This window comes from Pseudorca crassidens, chromosome 5 (genome assembly GCF_039906515.1).
Source record: "Pseudorca crassidens isolate mPseCra1 chromosome 5, mPseCra1.hap1, whole genome shotgun sequence".
NCBI classification, from domain to species: domain Eukaryota; kingdom Metazoa; phylum Chordata; class Mammalia; order Artiodactyla; family Delphinidae; genus Pseudorca; species Pseudorca crassidens.
Genome location: NC_090300.1, coordinates 109,655,099 through 109,672,047, shown reverse-complemented (window position 1 = coordinate 109,672,047; position 16,949 = coordinate 109,655,099). Strand labels below are relative to the sequence as shown.

The window sequence follows — 16,949 nt, the reverse complement described above, 5'->3', positions numbered from 1 at the left end:
TAGGTGTCTTACTTGATATTTTAACTGTTATTGGGTCTGTGATAGTAAATGTACTTTTTTAATAGATTGGTTATCTTTCTGTATTTTTATGTTATGCTTTTAAATGTATATTGCTTAAAATATTTTTTAAAACCAGCATGTTTGAGGTATACTTGACATGCAGTTGACTGTACATTTTTAAAGCATACAATTTGATACATTTTAACATATGTATTAACTCATGAAACCATTACTACAGTCAAGATAATGAACATATCCATCATCACCAAAAGTTTCCTTTTTCCCTTTGTAGTCCCTTCTACCCATCCCTCCCTGTTTCCCTCCATAGTTAGGCAACACTGATCTGTCATTGTAGATTAGTTTACATTTCCTAGAATTTTATATAGATGGAATCATAAAGTGAATTCATTTTTATATGGCTTCTTTCATTCATAATTATTTTGAGATTAATCAGTGTTGTTACATGTATGAATACTAACTCCTTTTTATTGATGAATATTATTTCATTGTGTGGACATTTCACAGTTTGTCTATCCCATTCACCAACCAGTGGACATTTGGGTTATTTCCAGGTTTCAGCTATTTTGATAAAGGTTGTTATAAACATTCAGTTGAAGTCTTTGTTTGAACATATGTTTCCTAGGGGTGGGATTGCTTGGTAGATCACAGGTTAAATGTATGTTTGACTGTATACGAATGCTAAATAATTTTTTAAAGTTGTTGTTCCCACCAGTTATATATGAGAGTATATATATAACTATAATATTTTCTGTTCCCACCAGTTATATATGAGAATAAAATTGTTTCACATCCCAGCCAATAGTTGGAGTTTACAGTCTTCATATTTTAGCCATTCTAGTGGTGTTTAGTAGATTGTCATTTTAAATTGCATTTCCCTAATCACTAATGATGTTCAGCATCTTTTCATGTGCCTGTTCACCATTTAAATATTTTCTTTGCCAAAGTGTCTATTGAAATATTTTACCTATTTTTTTCATCAAGTTTTCTAATTATTTAGTTGTGAGAGTTCTTTATATATTCTGAGTGCAAGTGCTTTACTGAATATATGTTTTGCAGTTATTTTTTCCAGTTCTTGGCTTGGTCCTTTATTTCCCTAAGAGTGTCTTTTGAGGAACAGAAGATTTTTATTTTGATCAAGTGAAATTTATTTATTTTTTTTCTTCCGTGATTTAGTACTTTTAGTGTCCTATCTAAGAAATCTTTGCTTAACCCTAAGTCACTAATATTTTCTCTGAGATTTTCTTCTAGAAGTATTATAATTTCAGTTCTTACATTTAGGACTGTGAATCTTACTGAATTAAATTTTACTGTGTTGTCAGGTAAGGGTAGAGGTTCATGTTTTGCATTTGGATATTCAGTTGCTCCATCATCATTTGTTGGTGACATCTTTCCCTATTCAAATACCTTGTCATCTTTGCGGAAAATCATTTGTTCAAATACACGTGGGCCTCATTCTTGACTCTATGCTCTTCCATTGACCTATATGACTATTCTTTTTTTTTTAACATCTTTATTAGAGTATAATTGCTTTACTATATAACTATTTTTAAGCCAATACCACACTGTTTTTACTAACACTTAATAATTAAGTCTTAAAGTTGTATAGCATTAACCCTTAAGTTTTGTGCTTCTTTTTAAAATTGTTTTGGCTATTTTAGGTGCTTTGTATTTCCCTATGAACTTTAAAGTAAATTTGTCAATTTCTACAAAAAAGGATCAGACTTTGATTGGGATTACATTGAACCAATTTGGCATCTTAACAATGTTAATCTTTCAACCCATGAGCATGCTATATCTCTCTATTTATTTAGATTAAAATTTTTCTCAGCAGTATTTGTACTTGTAATTATACTAATCCTGTGCTTCTTTCATCAGATTTCTGATTTTGTGTTGCTGGTATTTAGAAATACATTCATTTTTTTGTATATTGATCTTTTATCCTGTAACCTTCCTAAACTCACTTATTCTAGTAACCTGTTTGTGGATTCTGTTCTATTTTATTATCTCTTTCTACATAGACAGTCATGTCATCTGTGTAAATAAAATTTTTCATCTTCCTTTTCAATCTTAATGCTTTTTTTTTTTTTATACCTTATTACACTGGCCAGGACTTCCAATGTTAAAAGTGGTTTATAACCTCTTTTTACTGATTTTAGGGGAAGACATTCAGTCTTTCATCATTAAGTATGATATTAACTGTAGGCTTTTTGTAGAGGCCCTTTCTCAGGTTGAGGAAGTTCCTTTTGTATCTAGTTTGTTGAGAGTTTTTATCAGGAATTAATTTTGTCAAGTGCTGCTTTTTTTTTTTTTTTTTTTTGCATCTGTTGAGATGATGATTATGTAGTTCTTCTTCTTTAGTCTGTTAGTATAGTGAATTATGTCATTGATGAATTCCAAAGCTGAATCAAGCTTTTGCTACTGGGATAAACTTCATTGGTAATGATGAATTTTTTAAAAATACTTTTATTTCTATTTGCTGAAATTTTCATAAGAATATTAGCATCTCTGTTCATAAAAGCTGTTAATTTGTAGTTATCTTTTTGTATAGTGTCTTTATGTGGTTTTGACGTCAGAGTACTGCTGACCTTAAAGCATGAATTGGCAAGTGTGCCTTACTGTTTCATTTACTGGAAGGGTTTGTGTATTTCTTTCTTAAATGTTTGATAGGTTTCATCAGTAAAGCCATTGGGAGGGAAGTTTTCTTTGTGGATAGATTTTAAGCTACACAAAAATCTATCTTTGTGGATAGATTTTTAAATTCTAAAATTTTCAATTTTTAGAAAATAGATATAGAATGGATCACGCTATCTACCTTTCTGAATGAGATTTGGTAGTGTGCATCTGTCAAGTAATTTGTCCATTTCTACTAAATTTTAAAAGGTAATGACATCGTGTTTATACTATTTTTTATTATTCTTTAACATCTTTAGGATATAAAGTGATGCCTCCCTTTACATTCCCAATATTTATCGTTTGTGTGTTCTCTCTGTCTGTCTCGGTTTTTTTCCCTCTTCTGACTGGCTAATGGTTTATCAATTTGATCAATTTCCTGTAAAAAAACAACCTTTGATCTCATTACTTTTCTGTATTTTTTTCTTTCCTAGTTCATACATTTCTTGTTTATATTATTTCCTTCCTTTTGTTTACTTTATGTTTTATTTGCTCTTCTTTCTACTTTCTCTATTTTGAAGCCGACGAGATATTCATTTTTTTAATGTAAGCTCTAATGCTATACATTTCTAAGAATTTTTTTTTAACTGCAGCTCACACGTTTTGATATGGGGCATTTTCATTTTATTAATTTAAAATATTATCTCATTTCCCCTCTGATTTTTTTCTTTAACCCATGACTTATTTCAAACCACATTGTTTGATATCTGCTTCTGTTTTTCCTTTCATATTTTTCTTACTGCTTTCTAGTTTAATTTTACTGTAGTTAGAGATCATACCTCATATGATTTCAATCCTTTTATATTTGTTGAGCCTTGTTTTCTGTTACAGAATATGGTATATTTTGGTGATTTTTATTTTTAGTGTACACTTGCAAAGAGTGAGTATTCTGCTGTTGGCGATGGAGCTTTTAGTAAATGTTGCTTAGGTCAAGTTGGTGATAGTGTTTTTGTAAATCTTCTGTATCATTACAGATTTTCTGTCCACTTGTCCTAACAAGTACAGCAATATACATAAGAAAGGAGCTGTTGATACCCCTCATCCTAGTTATGTATTTGTCTGTTATGCCTTTCAGTTCTATCAGTTTTTGCTTCATAAATTTGGAAGTACTGTTTTAGGTGCATACACATTTAGGATTGTTTTGACACCTTTATGTATTAATTCCTTTATTATTATTGAAATGCCCCCTTTTATTCTGGTAAGTTAAGTTTTTTTGATCTGGTTAATGTAACCACTCCAAATTTCCAGATTTTAGTAAGTATTTATATAGAATATATTCTTCTATCCTTTTACTTAGCTGTATTTAGCTTTGTTTTGGTAATTAAATTTGGTTTCTTGAGATAGCATATAATTGCCTTTATGTTCTTATCTAATATAACAGTCTGCCTTTTATTTGAGATGGAGACGGATCTTTTCACCTAACATAATTGTCTATATTACTAGCTTTAAATATACCACTGTGGTCTTCTATTTTGCTATCTCCTACCAACTCTTTGATTTTTTTTTTTTTTCCTTTTTTTCCTACCTGCTTTTGGGTTGAGTTTTTAAATTCTCTTCTGGGCTTTATGTGAGTACTGTTTTGTAGACTTGTTTTGTATTTCTGGATGAAGGTACTAGTTCTCTCTTTTCCATGTAGACATGTAGAATAAATTTCCCTCTCATATTACTATTTCTGTGACTTTATACTAGCCTCTTTCTTTTTTCATAATCAGGGTGAAATGGTATACTGTATATGTTCAGTCTATTCTTCTTAAATCATTGAGGACTTCCCCTTAATGATTTTGTTCCCCTCTTTTTATTTCCTCTCTTAGGAATTAGAAATTAAGAAAATGGCCAAGATTGGTAATAAAGAAGCTTGCAGAGTTTTAGCCAAACAGCTTGTACATCTAAGGAAACAGAAAACAAGAACTTTTGCTGTAAGTTCAAAAGTCACGTCTATGTCCACACAAACAAAAGTGATGAACTCCCAGATGAAGATGGCAGGAGCAATGTCTACTACAGCAAAAGTAAGTGGGAACCTTTATATCCATAGCTTTATGATTTTATCTGAGATATTTAAATGTCAGTATTCAGATTAGATTCAAATTAAATTTAAAGCACGCTCTGATATATATGTGTTACAGAATCTTTCTAATTTTTAATAAAATGAGTTATAATACTACATAATCCAGATAAATATTTCTAGATTTTTTTATTGATTTGTTTTAATATAAAAATTTTTGTTCCAGGGCAGTTCCACTGTTGCAAGATTATATGTAGCTTCTAAATTTTTAAAATTGACTTAAAACATCATTTTAAGATTTTTGGCCTTATTTCATTATGCCGTAAGTTTTGGTATAATAATTTGAATAATAATTTTCTCTTGATTCATTTTCATGAATGTGTCAGAAGGACACATGAGTATCGTGAGAAGAAGTTATCAGTTAATTTTTATCAGGAACTTAAGTTTAACTTACAGTCTTTACATTAAAAAAATTAGTGTTTTTACTATAGACCTTAAAGGACTGTGAGCCTTTCAGACATTTAATAAGTAATGAGCTCTTTGATGTATATTAAGAATTGTGAGAAATCATAAATTCCAGACAAAGGCTCTGCCCTCACAGATCTTATATAGTTCAGTCGGAGATGGGAGGAGGTTAAGATGTGTCTGACAAGGAAACTCACTATACATCAGTCTATGCTAGGTTTCAGTAAACTGCACAGATCCCTGAATAGTACTTACTGTACATAAGATGGACACATTCTATTTCCATGTGTTCTGCAGTTTAAAAGGCAATCATACTTGATCTGAAAGACTTTGCAGAAGACCTACGTCTTAAATATCAATAGGCTTTAAATAAAGGGAAGAAAGAATATGAATGTGAAGAGCAAAAGGAAGAAAAGTTACAGAGGAGAGAAAGTACAGGTTTATATTAGGAAAATAGTACATAACAGTTGATTCTCATTATTTGCAGTAGTTATGTTCTATAAAGTCAGGAATACTGAATTAGGGAATATCAAACCATTGCTCCTAGGGGAAATGCAGGCTTAGGTTCCTGTGAGCCTTTGATCACAATTTTTGTCAACCAGTCTATACCTAACCCTGTTTTATATGTTTCTGTTGAAAGACACCTTACTTATCATAGTTGATCATTAACATTGAACTCATGGTCAGTAGCACTGTAACTCATGCCTGAAAAAAGCTTATCTAACAAATGTACTTTTTCCACATTTGTATTTTTTCCAATTTTTCCACATTTGATCCAAGGCACGTCACAGGCTTCTTGCACTTAGAAACGCTAGACCACACTTCAGTACATTTTAACCCTCAACCAACCAAAGGCACAAAATAAACAGCAAAGAAAACACTAATTTACAGTATTAGTGCTGAGTCAAGATGGCAGAGTGTCACCTTGCTTGAACAAAGCTGGAAACGTGTGTTGGGTGACTCAGATGTTTTGCAGCTCTGCGCATGTCCACAAGTGAGCACAAAAGTACTGCAAGTGTTGACTTGTTACAAATATATTTTAATGAGTAGGCAAATTCAAAACTAAGGAATCCAGAAATAATGAGGATCAAGTATAATTGCCTTTTAGACTGCAGAACACATGAAAATAGAATGTGCCTATCTTATGTACAGTGGCACATTTGTTCCTTAAAAAAACAGAATATTTCAATATACCTTCGTTCTGTTAGTTTTTACTCTCTAGGAATCTTAGTCATCTTACAGTGAAAAACACAGTTAAAGGCAAAAACTTTTTTTTCCTTTTTTGGTTTTACCAAATTGACAGAACTAAATGTCTGTCTAATTTGAGGAAAAGGTCATATCTGAAGATCACACACCTGGACTGGATAACATTTCAATAATGTTGAGGAGGAAGACTACTCATTTTGCAATTTTCTGCAGGTGACAGGGGAGGAAAAGGTACCTAATGTGGTCCTGCCATATAGCAATGTATGAATTAGTTTTCACTTAAATTTCTCAGAAATTTATTAATTCAGGAAATATTTGTTTAGGTCCCCTAAGTAGGAATTATAATAAGTGATGGAGATGAAATGGAAAGCAAAACCAGGCAAGGGCTTAACCTGTAATAGGTTAAAGTCTATTTAAAAGGCAGCCTGTTTGAGATGTAGTTTAGTGCAGTGATTAAAAACATAAGCTTTGGAGTCAGATTACTTGGGTTCAGATCTCACTTGGTAGCTATGTGACCTTAGCAAGCTATTTCACCTTCCTATACCTTCATTTTCCATTTGTAATGGAGGGGAAATGGTAATACCTAGCACATAAAGACTTGTTAGGTTTAAATGTCAATTAACTTTAAATATTGTACGTAAAGTGCTTAGAACAGTGCCTGGCACACAGAAAGCTAATATATATAGGCATTAGCTGCTCTATTATCACTGTCAGCATCCTTGTTGTTTTTAGTATATTTTTGTAACAGTAATGTAATTTGCGAGTAAAGTAATGTAATTTACACCAATAAATAAAATTTTAATCTATAGTGAGTAGGATTTAACAGGGGTATCTGTTCTAACCTAGGGTGTCAGGGACTACTTCCCTAAGGAAGTTGTATGTAAACTGAAATCTGAAGTATTGATAGTGAAAGCAAATAAAGAAGAGCATTCCAGGTGAGGGACAGTATATGCAAAGGTCCTGTGGCAGGAGGAAACATAGCACATTTAAGGAAATGTTAGATCAGTGTGTCTAGAGGACAGTGGTGTAGAATGAGACTGGCTTGTTAATCAGAGTTCAGATGGTGCTTGGTATCACAGGTCAATTATGGAATTTGGCTTTTAATACTAAAAGCAATGCAAAGCCACTGGAGAGTTAGGTATGTGTGGGCTGGTGGGGGTTGGGGGAGTACAGTGTCATAGTTGCAAAGATTACTTTGGCTGCAGCATGCATAAAAGACTGTGTTTGCTTTGTATCTTTGAAACTGACATATTTCATATAATACACACATATAATATATACACAGACACATATATAATAATAATATATAAAATATTTTGGCCTTACTAGGTGGCATTAATTTCTTTTAACAAAAGTAGTTGTGAATATAAAATGTAAGAGAATTCTTTTCATGTATTTTTGCAAAACTCAATGTTTTGAACATTTCTTGAAATCATGGTTTAAAATGAATTAATAGGTTAAATATGTATGCTAGTATATCCTTTAATTTAGACATTAAAACTTTTGAAATTTTTTGAAAAAATTAAACAATTCTTTTTAATTTAGACATTACCTGCTTGCCACATTATAGGCAAATGTAGTTTTCCCATTTGAATAGCAGTGGATTTTATGTTGTCAGTGTTTTTTTTTTTTGCGGTACGCGGGCCTCTCCCGTTGCGGAGCACAGCCTCCGGACGCGCAGGCTCAGCGGCCATGGTTCACGGGCCTAGCCACTCCGCGGCATGTGGGATCTTCCCGGACCGGGGCACGAACCCGTGTTCCCTGTATCGGCAAGCGGACTCTCAACCACTGCGCCACCAGGGAAGCCCCAGTGTTTTTTATTATATAATTTTTTGCCTACTGTTCAGATGAGGTTTTTCGCAGTTGTCTTTATTATATAGATGTTAAGCAGATGGTTTCCAAATGAGCATTTCATTTTTTTTCTAGAATACTAACGCTATTATGTTTGATTATGGTAGAATATCTTTAAGAAACCTGCCTTTTATTAATGTGCTCCCTTTGGACTTACTCCATAGTAAAATTTTCATAATTATGTAGCTAACGTGAATCTTTTCATATATTTAGACAATGCAGGCAGTTAACAAGAAGATGGATCCACAAAAGACATTACAAACAATGCAGAATTTCCAGAAGGAAAACATGAAAATGGAAATGACTGAAGAAATGAGTAAGTTTAATAACTTGTAATGAAATTTACAGGTTTTTCTCTTTGAATTAGCAAGTTTATTTACTAGCAACCTCATATTCTCATCCACGAAGGCACAAATGATGAGAAAAGAAATGATACAGCTCCCTTCTAGATAGATGACTATATTGTAATTTCATTGTATTTTTATATAAGGCTCAAAATTCTATTAACATTTAACTGAAGGAAAAATATAAAATATGTGATGCCATATTTCTATGCCATATTGGCCTCAGCAGTCTTACTTTGTTGATTAGAGGACCAAAACCAACTTGTGAATAAAATAACTCTTCCTGGTATAAGTTAGATAGTTTAAGAGTTGTGTTGATTCTTTCATACTATAGAAGATCTATAAATATATATAGAAGATATATTTTTATTTTTTCATACTGTAGAATATCTAATGTATATCTATCTATATATAAATTTAATATATATATTTCATGCTATAGAAAATCTGTTTATATTGGAGGTAGAAATAACGGAGTTCTTTCTTTTTTCTTTTTCCCTTTCCAGAGTCTAAATTTAATATTTAATTTTCTTCTTTTTGAGTATAAACTACAGGCTGTGGTGGAAATATGAGGAATAAAATGAACAAAGTTATAAAAAAAATTTATCATCACACCACCCAGATATAGTTAGGGTTAACATTGTATATGTCTTTCCTATATTTTTCCATATCTTATAAAATGAGATAATATAACATGGACAATTTTGAATCTTACCTTGCCTTTAAAAAACAGTAGTATAACATAAACATGTACTCATAACCTTGAATTTTCTCTGAAGTCTGTTTTTTTTAATGGCTTTAATATTATGTAACATCAATATACCCTAATTTATTGAACCATTCTTACATTGGTCAATAAGATTGTTTTAAAATGTTCAATGTATTTGATAATCCTTTGATAAATATGTTTCTTTGTCTGAATTTCTTCAATGTTCTTAGAGTATTAACTTTTATAAAGCTTTTGATTCATACTGCCAGACTTTTTCCAGAAGGACTATACCCATCTTTATTTCACCGATAATAAATGAGTGACCCTTCACAACACCCTGGTCAACATTGAATCATTATTTGTATGATATGTCAAAGCTGGCATCATTATTTCGCAAAGATATTTTCTAATTGTTTTACAACTATGTCGGGATATGCCAGTTTAGTTCTGCTTATCTGCTAGCATTTTAATTTAATGGCATTTATTGCATAAAATAGTATCTAATTAAATTACTAGGATTACTAAATTTACCTTTGTTCTAGTATTCTATTTCAGAGTATCTATTTTCCTTCTAAGGTTTAATGATACTGTACATGTATCTTTGATAGTTCCAAAAATTGTTTACTTTAGTTTTTACTTTGAACCTTTACTTTTAAAAATATAATTTTTCGAAGACATCATTAGTGAATTTTTAATGACTGAGGGAATTGTCATTTATATAATGATCACAGTATCTAATATGTTTATGTGGATTCCAGTGGTGGCACAGGTGTGAGCAGATCTTAACAGAGGGATTAACTATTCCATTAAGCTATAATGAAGAGAATCAATAAGCTCGTACTTAAAACTTGTATCTGTCACAGTTCTTGTTTGTGTTTTAGTAATTTGAAAGTGAGTCTGAAAGAATAGTAGTTATTGGTGGTTACTTGTTTTTTCAGTAAGGTATTTTAACATTAGTATTTTCACCCAAAGATAAATTCAAGGTTTAAAGGGGCATGTCTTTGTCCAATTAGAATTTATATTGTACAGTGTTGCTCCAATGCTTGTTCACATTTAGATTTTGGAAACAAGATCTTTGGGAAATTTTTATTACATCCTGATTACACCATTCTGGTGTTTCTCCTCCATCCTTTTCTTTCATTTTTTCTGCAAGTCTTTTTGCATTCAGGCCCTTATAAACTCTGACCTGGACTCCCCACCTCCCTTGTTACTTCACTATAATCTGAGTATCACTGCTAAATAATTTTTCTAGAAGCTTACCTCTGAGTGTGCTGATCATATTCCCACAGTGGCTTCTTTCTGACTACAAAATAAAATCCTACATTATAAATCAGAAACAATTTTCAGGTCAAGCCCCTTTATTTTGTCAGTGCGAATACTGAGGCCCAGAGAGGTAAAGTGACTTCCCCCAAAGTTGCACAGGTACTAAGTGGAAGAATTGAGATTGTAATTAAAGTCTTAACATTCATTTTACTTCTTCGGAGATGATATTCCACTTTTTTGGCCTTTAGCTGTTTAGCTTTTTCCAATTGACTTTATACCATTAAACTAACACACAAAATTAAATTATCAAATCGTGCTCATACAAATCAGAGATCTTAACCAATATCAAGCTTTAGTAGCAATGTCAAGGATACAAGCTATTAAGATGCACATGCAAAACAAGGAGGGTGGTGGACATCCCAAATGACTCTCCAAATCTTTTCTTTCCATATCAGACATAAGCTCTTTGACCTAGCATAAGAGATGATGTGTCCAATAGGTTTGCTTATCATCTCATGTTGAAAAGAGCATTTTAGGAAATATATTAAATTTATACCTCAGATGGTCACCTACCTTTTATGTTATTTTCTAGGGAGTCATGGATATAAACCCATAGATAGTAGCTATAGCAATACCAAAGCAAAAACAGCCTGCTAGGAGCATTCCATAAACAAGGACTCTCTTGCTAGCAAATATTAGTCTGTTTACCAGGAGCCCAATTTGCAGCGTGCTTACAGAGAGATCAGACTAGGTTACTTGTCTTCCTTTCTCTGGGGGCATTCCCCGGTGACCATGTTAGTAATGATCACAGGCCAGTTGCTTTAATTCTTTCCTTCTCAACCATTTTCCATTTATACATCTTAAATAAACAGAGGAACTTACTCTTTCTTATATATATTCCCTATTGTCCTTGCTATCTCTGTTTGGTTAAATCCTATGTGTTCTTCAAGGACCATCTCACATTTTACTTCCCCCCAGGTGGATATACTCTCTTCCCTTTGAAGCTTTATAATCATTTACCTTTCCATTTATCACAAACTGTTTATTTTTTTTTTCTGTTCTACTTAAGTGTAAACTACCTAAGATCTTTACTTTTCTCCATCTATTCATAAATTTTATTTGTACTGTGCAAATTACATAGTTGGGCCTTTTTCTAAAAATATAAACCTAACCTGAAATCTGTTTGAAAGTAATTGCTTTGTTTCCTCCCCTCCTCTCAAGTCAATGACACACTTGATGACATCTTTGATGGCTCTGATGATGAAGAAGAAAGCCAAGATATTGTGAATCAAGTTCTTGATGAAATTGGAATTGAAATCTCTGGAAAGGTATGAATGTCTTATTCTCTCAGTTGGAAATATTTTCTCTACCATTTGTGTCACTTAATTGTTTTAAGTTTTCCTTTATGTTAGGTTGTATATTTTTAATATTTGTTTGAAAAGTAAATTACACCTGTTTGCAGCACATCCTTTATGTCCTATCCCAAAAGTTTGACAATACACATTTTTTCTCTCTTTAATATAGATGGCCAAAGCTCCATCAGCAGCCCGAAGCTTACCATCTGCCTCTACTTCAAAGGCTACAATCTCCGATGAAGAGATTGAACGGCAACTCAAAGCTTTAGGAGTAGATTAATCAAAAAAGCCATTATATTTTGCCTATTATAATTATTTAGTATAAACCAGGCACAGTGCAGATTCCTTTTACAAAACACATTTATTTTGCAAAAATGAAGACCATGAGTAAACAGTTGTTTCCTAACCCATGGCTGTTTTGAATCTTTTGCCAAAGAATGACAATGATGCAAAAATGGGAACAGTTTGGATTTTAATTAAAACTGTTTAGGAGTGATGATGTGTAAATGTTGACTTCTGCATGGCATAGAGAAATTATATTCATTACTTAGCGTAGTTTATGTTCTAAATCTTTTTCACTGAATACAAATCTTGTTAAAGCCACTAGGCACCAGCTTAAAGAGACCTGTAAAAATATTAAAAGTATATCATTAATTCTGTATCTGTTAACTTGTCCTTTGTAAGCGATATGTGTTATGACCATAGGTGGTTTACCTGCCAAATTATTTTTAAATTACCTAAAAGAAGAGTGCTATTTAAACATCTGTCTTAAACAAAAACTGTTATGAGCTTTTCTTTTCTTTTTTTTTCCTTTGGGAGAACATTCTAGTTGGTAAGTTTCTTACCTTTCAAAATGTGCTTGGCACCTGCCTTAAATAGCACAAACATATTGTGCACATCTTTAAATCATTTTAACTGACAGAAAAGAATTACATTTTAAACTCAAACTGAAGCCTTTTACAAAAATTATCCAGGCTCTTTTTTGTAAAGCTTATAAAAGTGAATTAAATATAATTAGCAAAAAGAGACACTGAATTAATAACATTTTTTAGTAATAAAACAATATATTTTGATCTTTCTTCCAAGAACTTAGATTTTCTCCATATGAGTTATAATTTAATCTCCTTAGTTTTGAACTGTATTAATGTGTACACTGAACCCTCTAAATTGAAGCCATCATTCTCAGTTGAATAACACTACTATGACAGTACTCAACCTAAATTTTAAAAATTAGCATTTTTTCTTGGTAAATAAACTATTACTTTGTCAGAAATTACTGCCTGAATGTGTATTAATGTATTAGCTGCATTTTTTAAGGTAAAGTTGCTATGGTATTTAATGTATGGATAGAAAGTGAGAATAAGTGAAGAAGTGGCAGATTAGTTAGAATTTAGAATTAGGTTAGCTTTGAAAAATGATGTTGTCATATATGGGTTCTAGCACATCCCACCATAAAAACTCTTCTGGAGGAGATCAGATAGGTGTAACCTGGTTAATTTCGGATAATGGATATTTTGGACTAATATGGACAACATCAATACATTTTAGGACTAGTAGACATGTGGCATATGGATTGGTGGGAAAAACAAAAACCTAAACTTTCCAGTTTATAATCCATAAACCATTTTATAATGTTCAAAGATAAGATTCCGTTATTGATAATATTAAATGCAGTTACCCTGAACATTGATGGGTCAAAACATTTTACTGGATTATGGAATGTTAACCCAGAACTTGTTTTGATTCTTGGATGTACATAATAATGCTAACTAACTTTCTTGTTTACTTTCTTGTTTACATGTGGGGGGTTTTGTTTTTAAAATTATTTTGTTAAAAAAAAAAATCCCAATAAAGGTTTATTGCTGTTATGCTTTTTTTTTCCTTTAACTCTATTTTTGGTTTCTGCTAAAGTTAAACGTTTTATGCATATCTGGTAATTTTTCAAAAGACTGATTTTTATTACTTTCTTGGAAGGAAAAATTAGATAACTCTGCTACTTACATTTTAGCAATAATTATCTTTTTAAGAATTAGCAGCTGATACAAGACTGATGTCTGTGAATAGAGTAAGTAAGAATTGGTGGTTTTACATGACATTTATTTGACAGTTTCTTTCTTAGAACTTCCAGGGGATAACCATTTTTAAACAGATAGGTCTTAGAGCTTATTTTTTAAATTTCAGTCAAAAATGGATGCCACAGAAGACTTTGGGATCCAAAGGAAAAAGTAGAGTCATTCTGATTTGACTACATTTATAAAATGCTCTAGTGGCAGTTTTCACAAACAGTCACTATAAATTTGTAATGTTACACTATCCTTTGCTAAAAATAAAATTTCCTTTTAGACCCTTAAGATTAGGAAACAAGGGTTCTTACACACTGAGTTTAATGAAAATACTGATTTTTTTTTTTTAAACTTGATTTCCCTGATTTCCTACTTTTGGCAAAAGGATTTCTTTAACAGCTGTAGTCAAACAAAAGTTTGCCAGTAGAAAGAGCAGAGGAGTATAGCAATTTCTCTGTTCCTGAAAGGGATGCAGCCCAATGTCCTATTCTATTACTGGATGTAAAAGTCATGGATGGAGGAGATTGCTGAGTCTCCGAGAAGTAGAATGTGGTACAAAAATGTCAATACGCAACTTAGAAAACATAAAATGACCATCTGTCACATGACTGTGTTGCACAGACTGTACTCTGTGCTCTGAGAGGAGCACCTGGTCATGGCAGGGAGAGTGGAAATGGGCTCAGGAAATTAACACAATATTGAAAATCAACTATACTTCAATAAAATAAATTTAAAAAAATTTTTTAAAAGATAAGTGACCTTGTAGACCAGAGTGGGGAATCTAGTAGCCTGTGAGCTTTATGTTATTTGACCTGCACAGTGATGTGTATTTTATTCTTTGTAATGAATGCCTTTAGGAGAAGCCTGCCCTTGCCCCTTGGCCACATGTCCATTCCTTACTAGCCCAGTAGCGACACTTCTAGCCTGGTCCCAGTGGGCCCAATTTAAACATGTACTCCTATTTCAGACACTCCCATGTTAAAATAGTGTATGTGCAGATCTGAAAAGAGACCTGTGATGACTTTCTCCTTTGATGCCATTACTCTACATGAATAGGGTTTTGCAGCTACAAAAAAATAGATCTTTTCCAATTTCCTTTCTGTAGAAGCTGAGTCCCATAAAGGTATTTAAGACCATTCCTGTAACTTAGTTCCTTCAAGAGTCAATTGGATTGAAGCCTGAGGATCCTGAAGTCTGATTTGAGGTACCCTGCAATTGGAACAGCACACACACTTCCTCCTCCCCCACAAGCCATCCCTCTAAGAGCCTGAAAACGCAGTACAGGCACACACACGTGCGCACACACACACACACACACCCTCTGTCCCCAAACACTGAAAATGTTTCCTTTAACAAATACTTCCACCATTAGATATGGAAAGGTAAATTACATGAATGAGTTTCTCAACCACCTCTACAGGGTAAAATGGAGTATACCAATAGCTAAGTGACAGATCTTCCCATTTTAGTGGAACTCTACTGAATTCCTGAAGATTTACCACAGAAGAGCTCACAAAAACATGAGCTGGAAACCCTGTGTGGCTAAAGTCAGCTTTTGACGTTTATTCCCAAATGTATGAACATGTAGATACTGCACAGCAAATCACATTTGTCATTTGTTTAATTGCAGTTTAGGATTCTAAATAACATTAACCATTTTCTATTTTTTAAAAAGGCCAGTATCTGTTAAAATTCTATCAATATAGTTAGAAAATATAGTCTCAAAACTCATTTATACAAATGAGTTAATAGCAAATACCAGTGCATTTACAACCAATGAATAGCTAAATAACTAAGGAATTGCTATTTCAATATTATTGATTGATTCAAAATATTTTTAGGGAGAAAAATTGGTTTCCAATGCTAATTGTATCTAAAGTTGCAAAGAATGACCTTCAAAATGAATGTCTGATAATATGATCTAAACATACATCTGTAATGATGACTAAACATGTATACATGCTTTTTGCTATATAATGTCAGATAAAACATTCCCAGCAGTTTCATATTTTAAGTGCAAAATGTCTGGGTTTTAAGTGCAAAAACTATTCTAGATTTATATTGCATTACATTTGCTTCTATTTGAAAGTTTCAAAGGCATGCATATATGTATTTTTAGGTGTGTATATATGTATGTACATTTTGCCCTGCCTTTTGCAAACTAAAGAATCACTCCCCCCAGCTAATGTATGCTTTAAGCAGGTGAATTATCAAGAGAAAGTACTTGTAAATCCACATAGCTGAATAATTTGGAATTTACTCTCAAATAAGAAAAACCTTTATATATATATATAGTAAATATATATATATAATATATTAAATATACAGTTATATATATTATTTAACACCTCCTGGGTGCTAGATGTGTGCTTAAGCATGGACGATCAGGCCACTGAAAACTATTTCTTTTTAATTATTGGGGTATAGTTGTTTTACAATGTTGTGTTAGTGTCTACCATACAGCGACATGAAGTAGAGTTCCCTGTGCTATACAGCAGGTTCTCATTAGTTATCTATACATATCTGTATATATGTCAATCCCATGAAAACTAATTTTTTTTGTTGTTCATGATATATCAAAGTTTCTAGCCATCCAGTTAATGCTGATTATATGTGCACAAACATAATCTACATAGATTATGACCTGTATAATGCTTGGTCTTTATTAATATTATAAAAAGCAAGAGACAGGACAGTATAGTTTATTTAGTAAGCATTCTAAATAAAAAAATTTAGTCTAATTGTTCCATAAAATAAGTTAGATAAACATTGCCAGCAGATTGACATTCAAAATGCAAAACAAAGTCATTATTTGATAGTGCTATCACATTACAGTCTACTTCTGCCTACAAGTTTTAAAGAAGTGCATTCTATTTTTAAATTGAAGTATAGTTGATTTACAATATTATGTTAACTTCAGGTGTACAACATAGCGATTCAATATTTTTACAGATTATACTCCATTTAAAATTATTATAAAATAGTGGCTATATTCCCTGT

At 32.2% G+C, this 16,949-nt stretch overlaps 1 protein-coding gene across 1 annotated transcript in view; it reads left to right on the top strand.

Moving 5' to 3' along the window:
• The window catches only part of CHMP2B (charged multivesicular body protein 2B), a 29,875-nt gene extending 16,121 nt beyond the window's left edge, over positions 1 to 13,754 (top strand). Inside the window, exons 3-6 of the mRNA XM_067739186.1 lie at positions 4,503 to 4,697; positions 8,429 to 8,531; positions 11,753 to 11,859; positions 12,056 to 13,754. Coding sequence (XP_067595287.1) covers positions 4,503 to 4,697; positions 8,429 to 8,531; positions 11,753 to 11,859; positions 12,056 to 12,166 — 516 coding nt within the window. The 3' untranslated portion in view covers positions 12,167 to 13,754. The remainder of the gene's footprint in view (positions 1 to 4,502; positions 4,698 to 8,428; positions 8,532 to 11,752; positions 11,860 to 12,055) is intronic.
• The last annotated feature ends 3,195 nt before the right edge of the window (positions 13,755 to 16,949 follow it).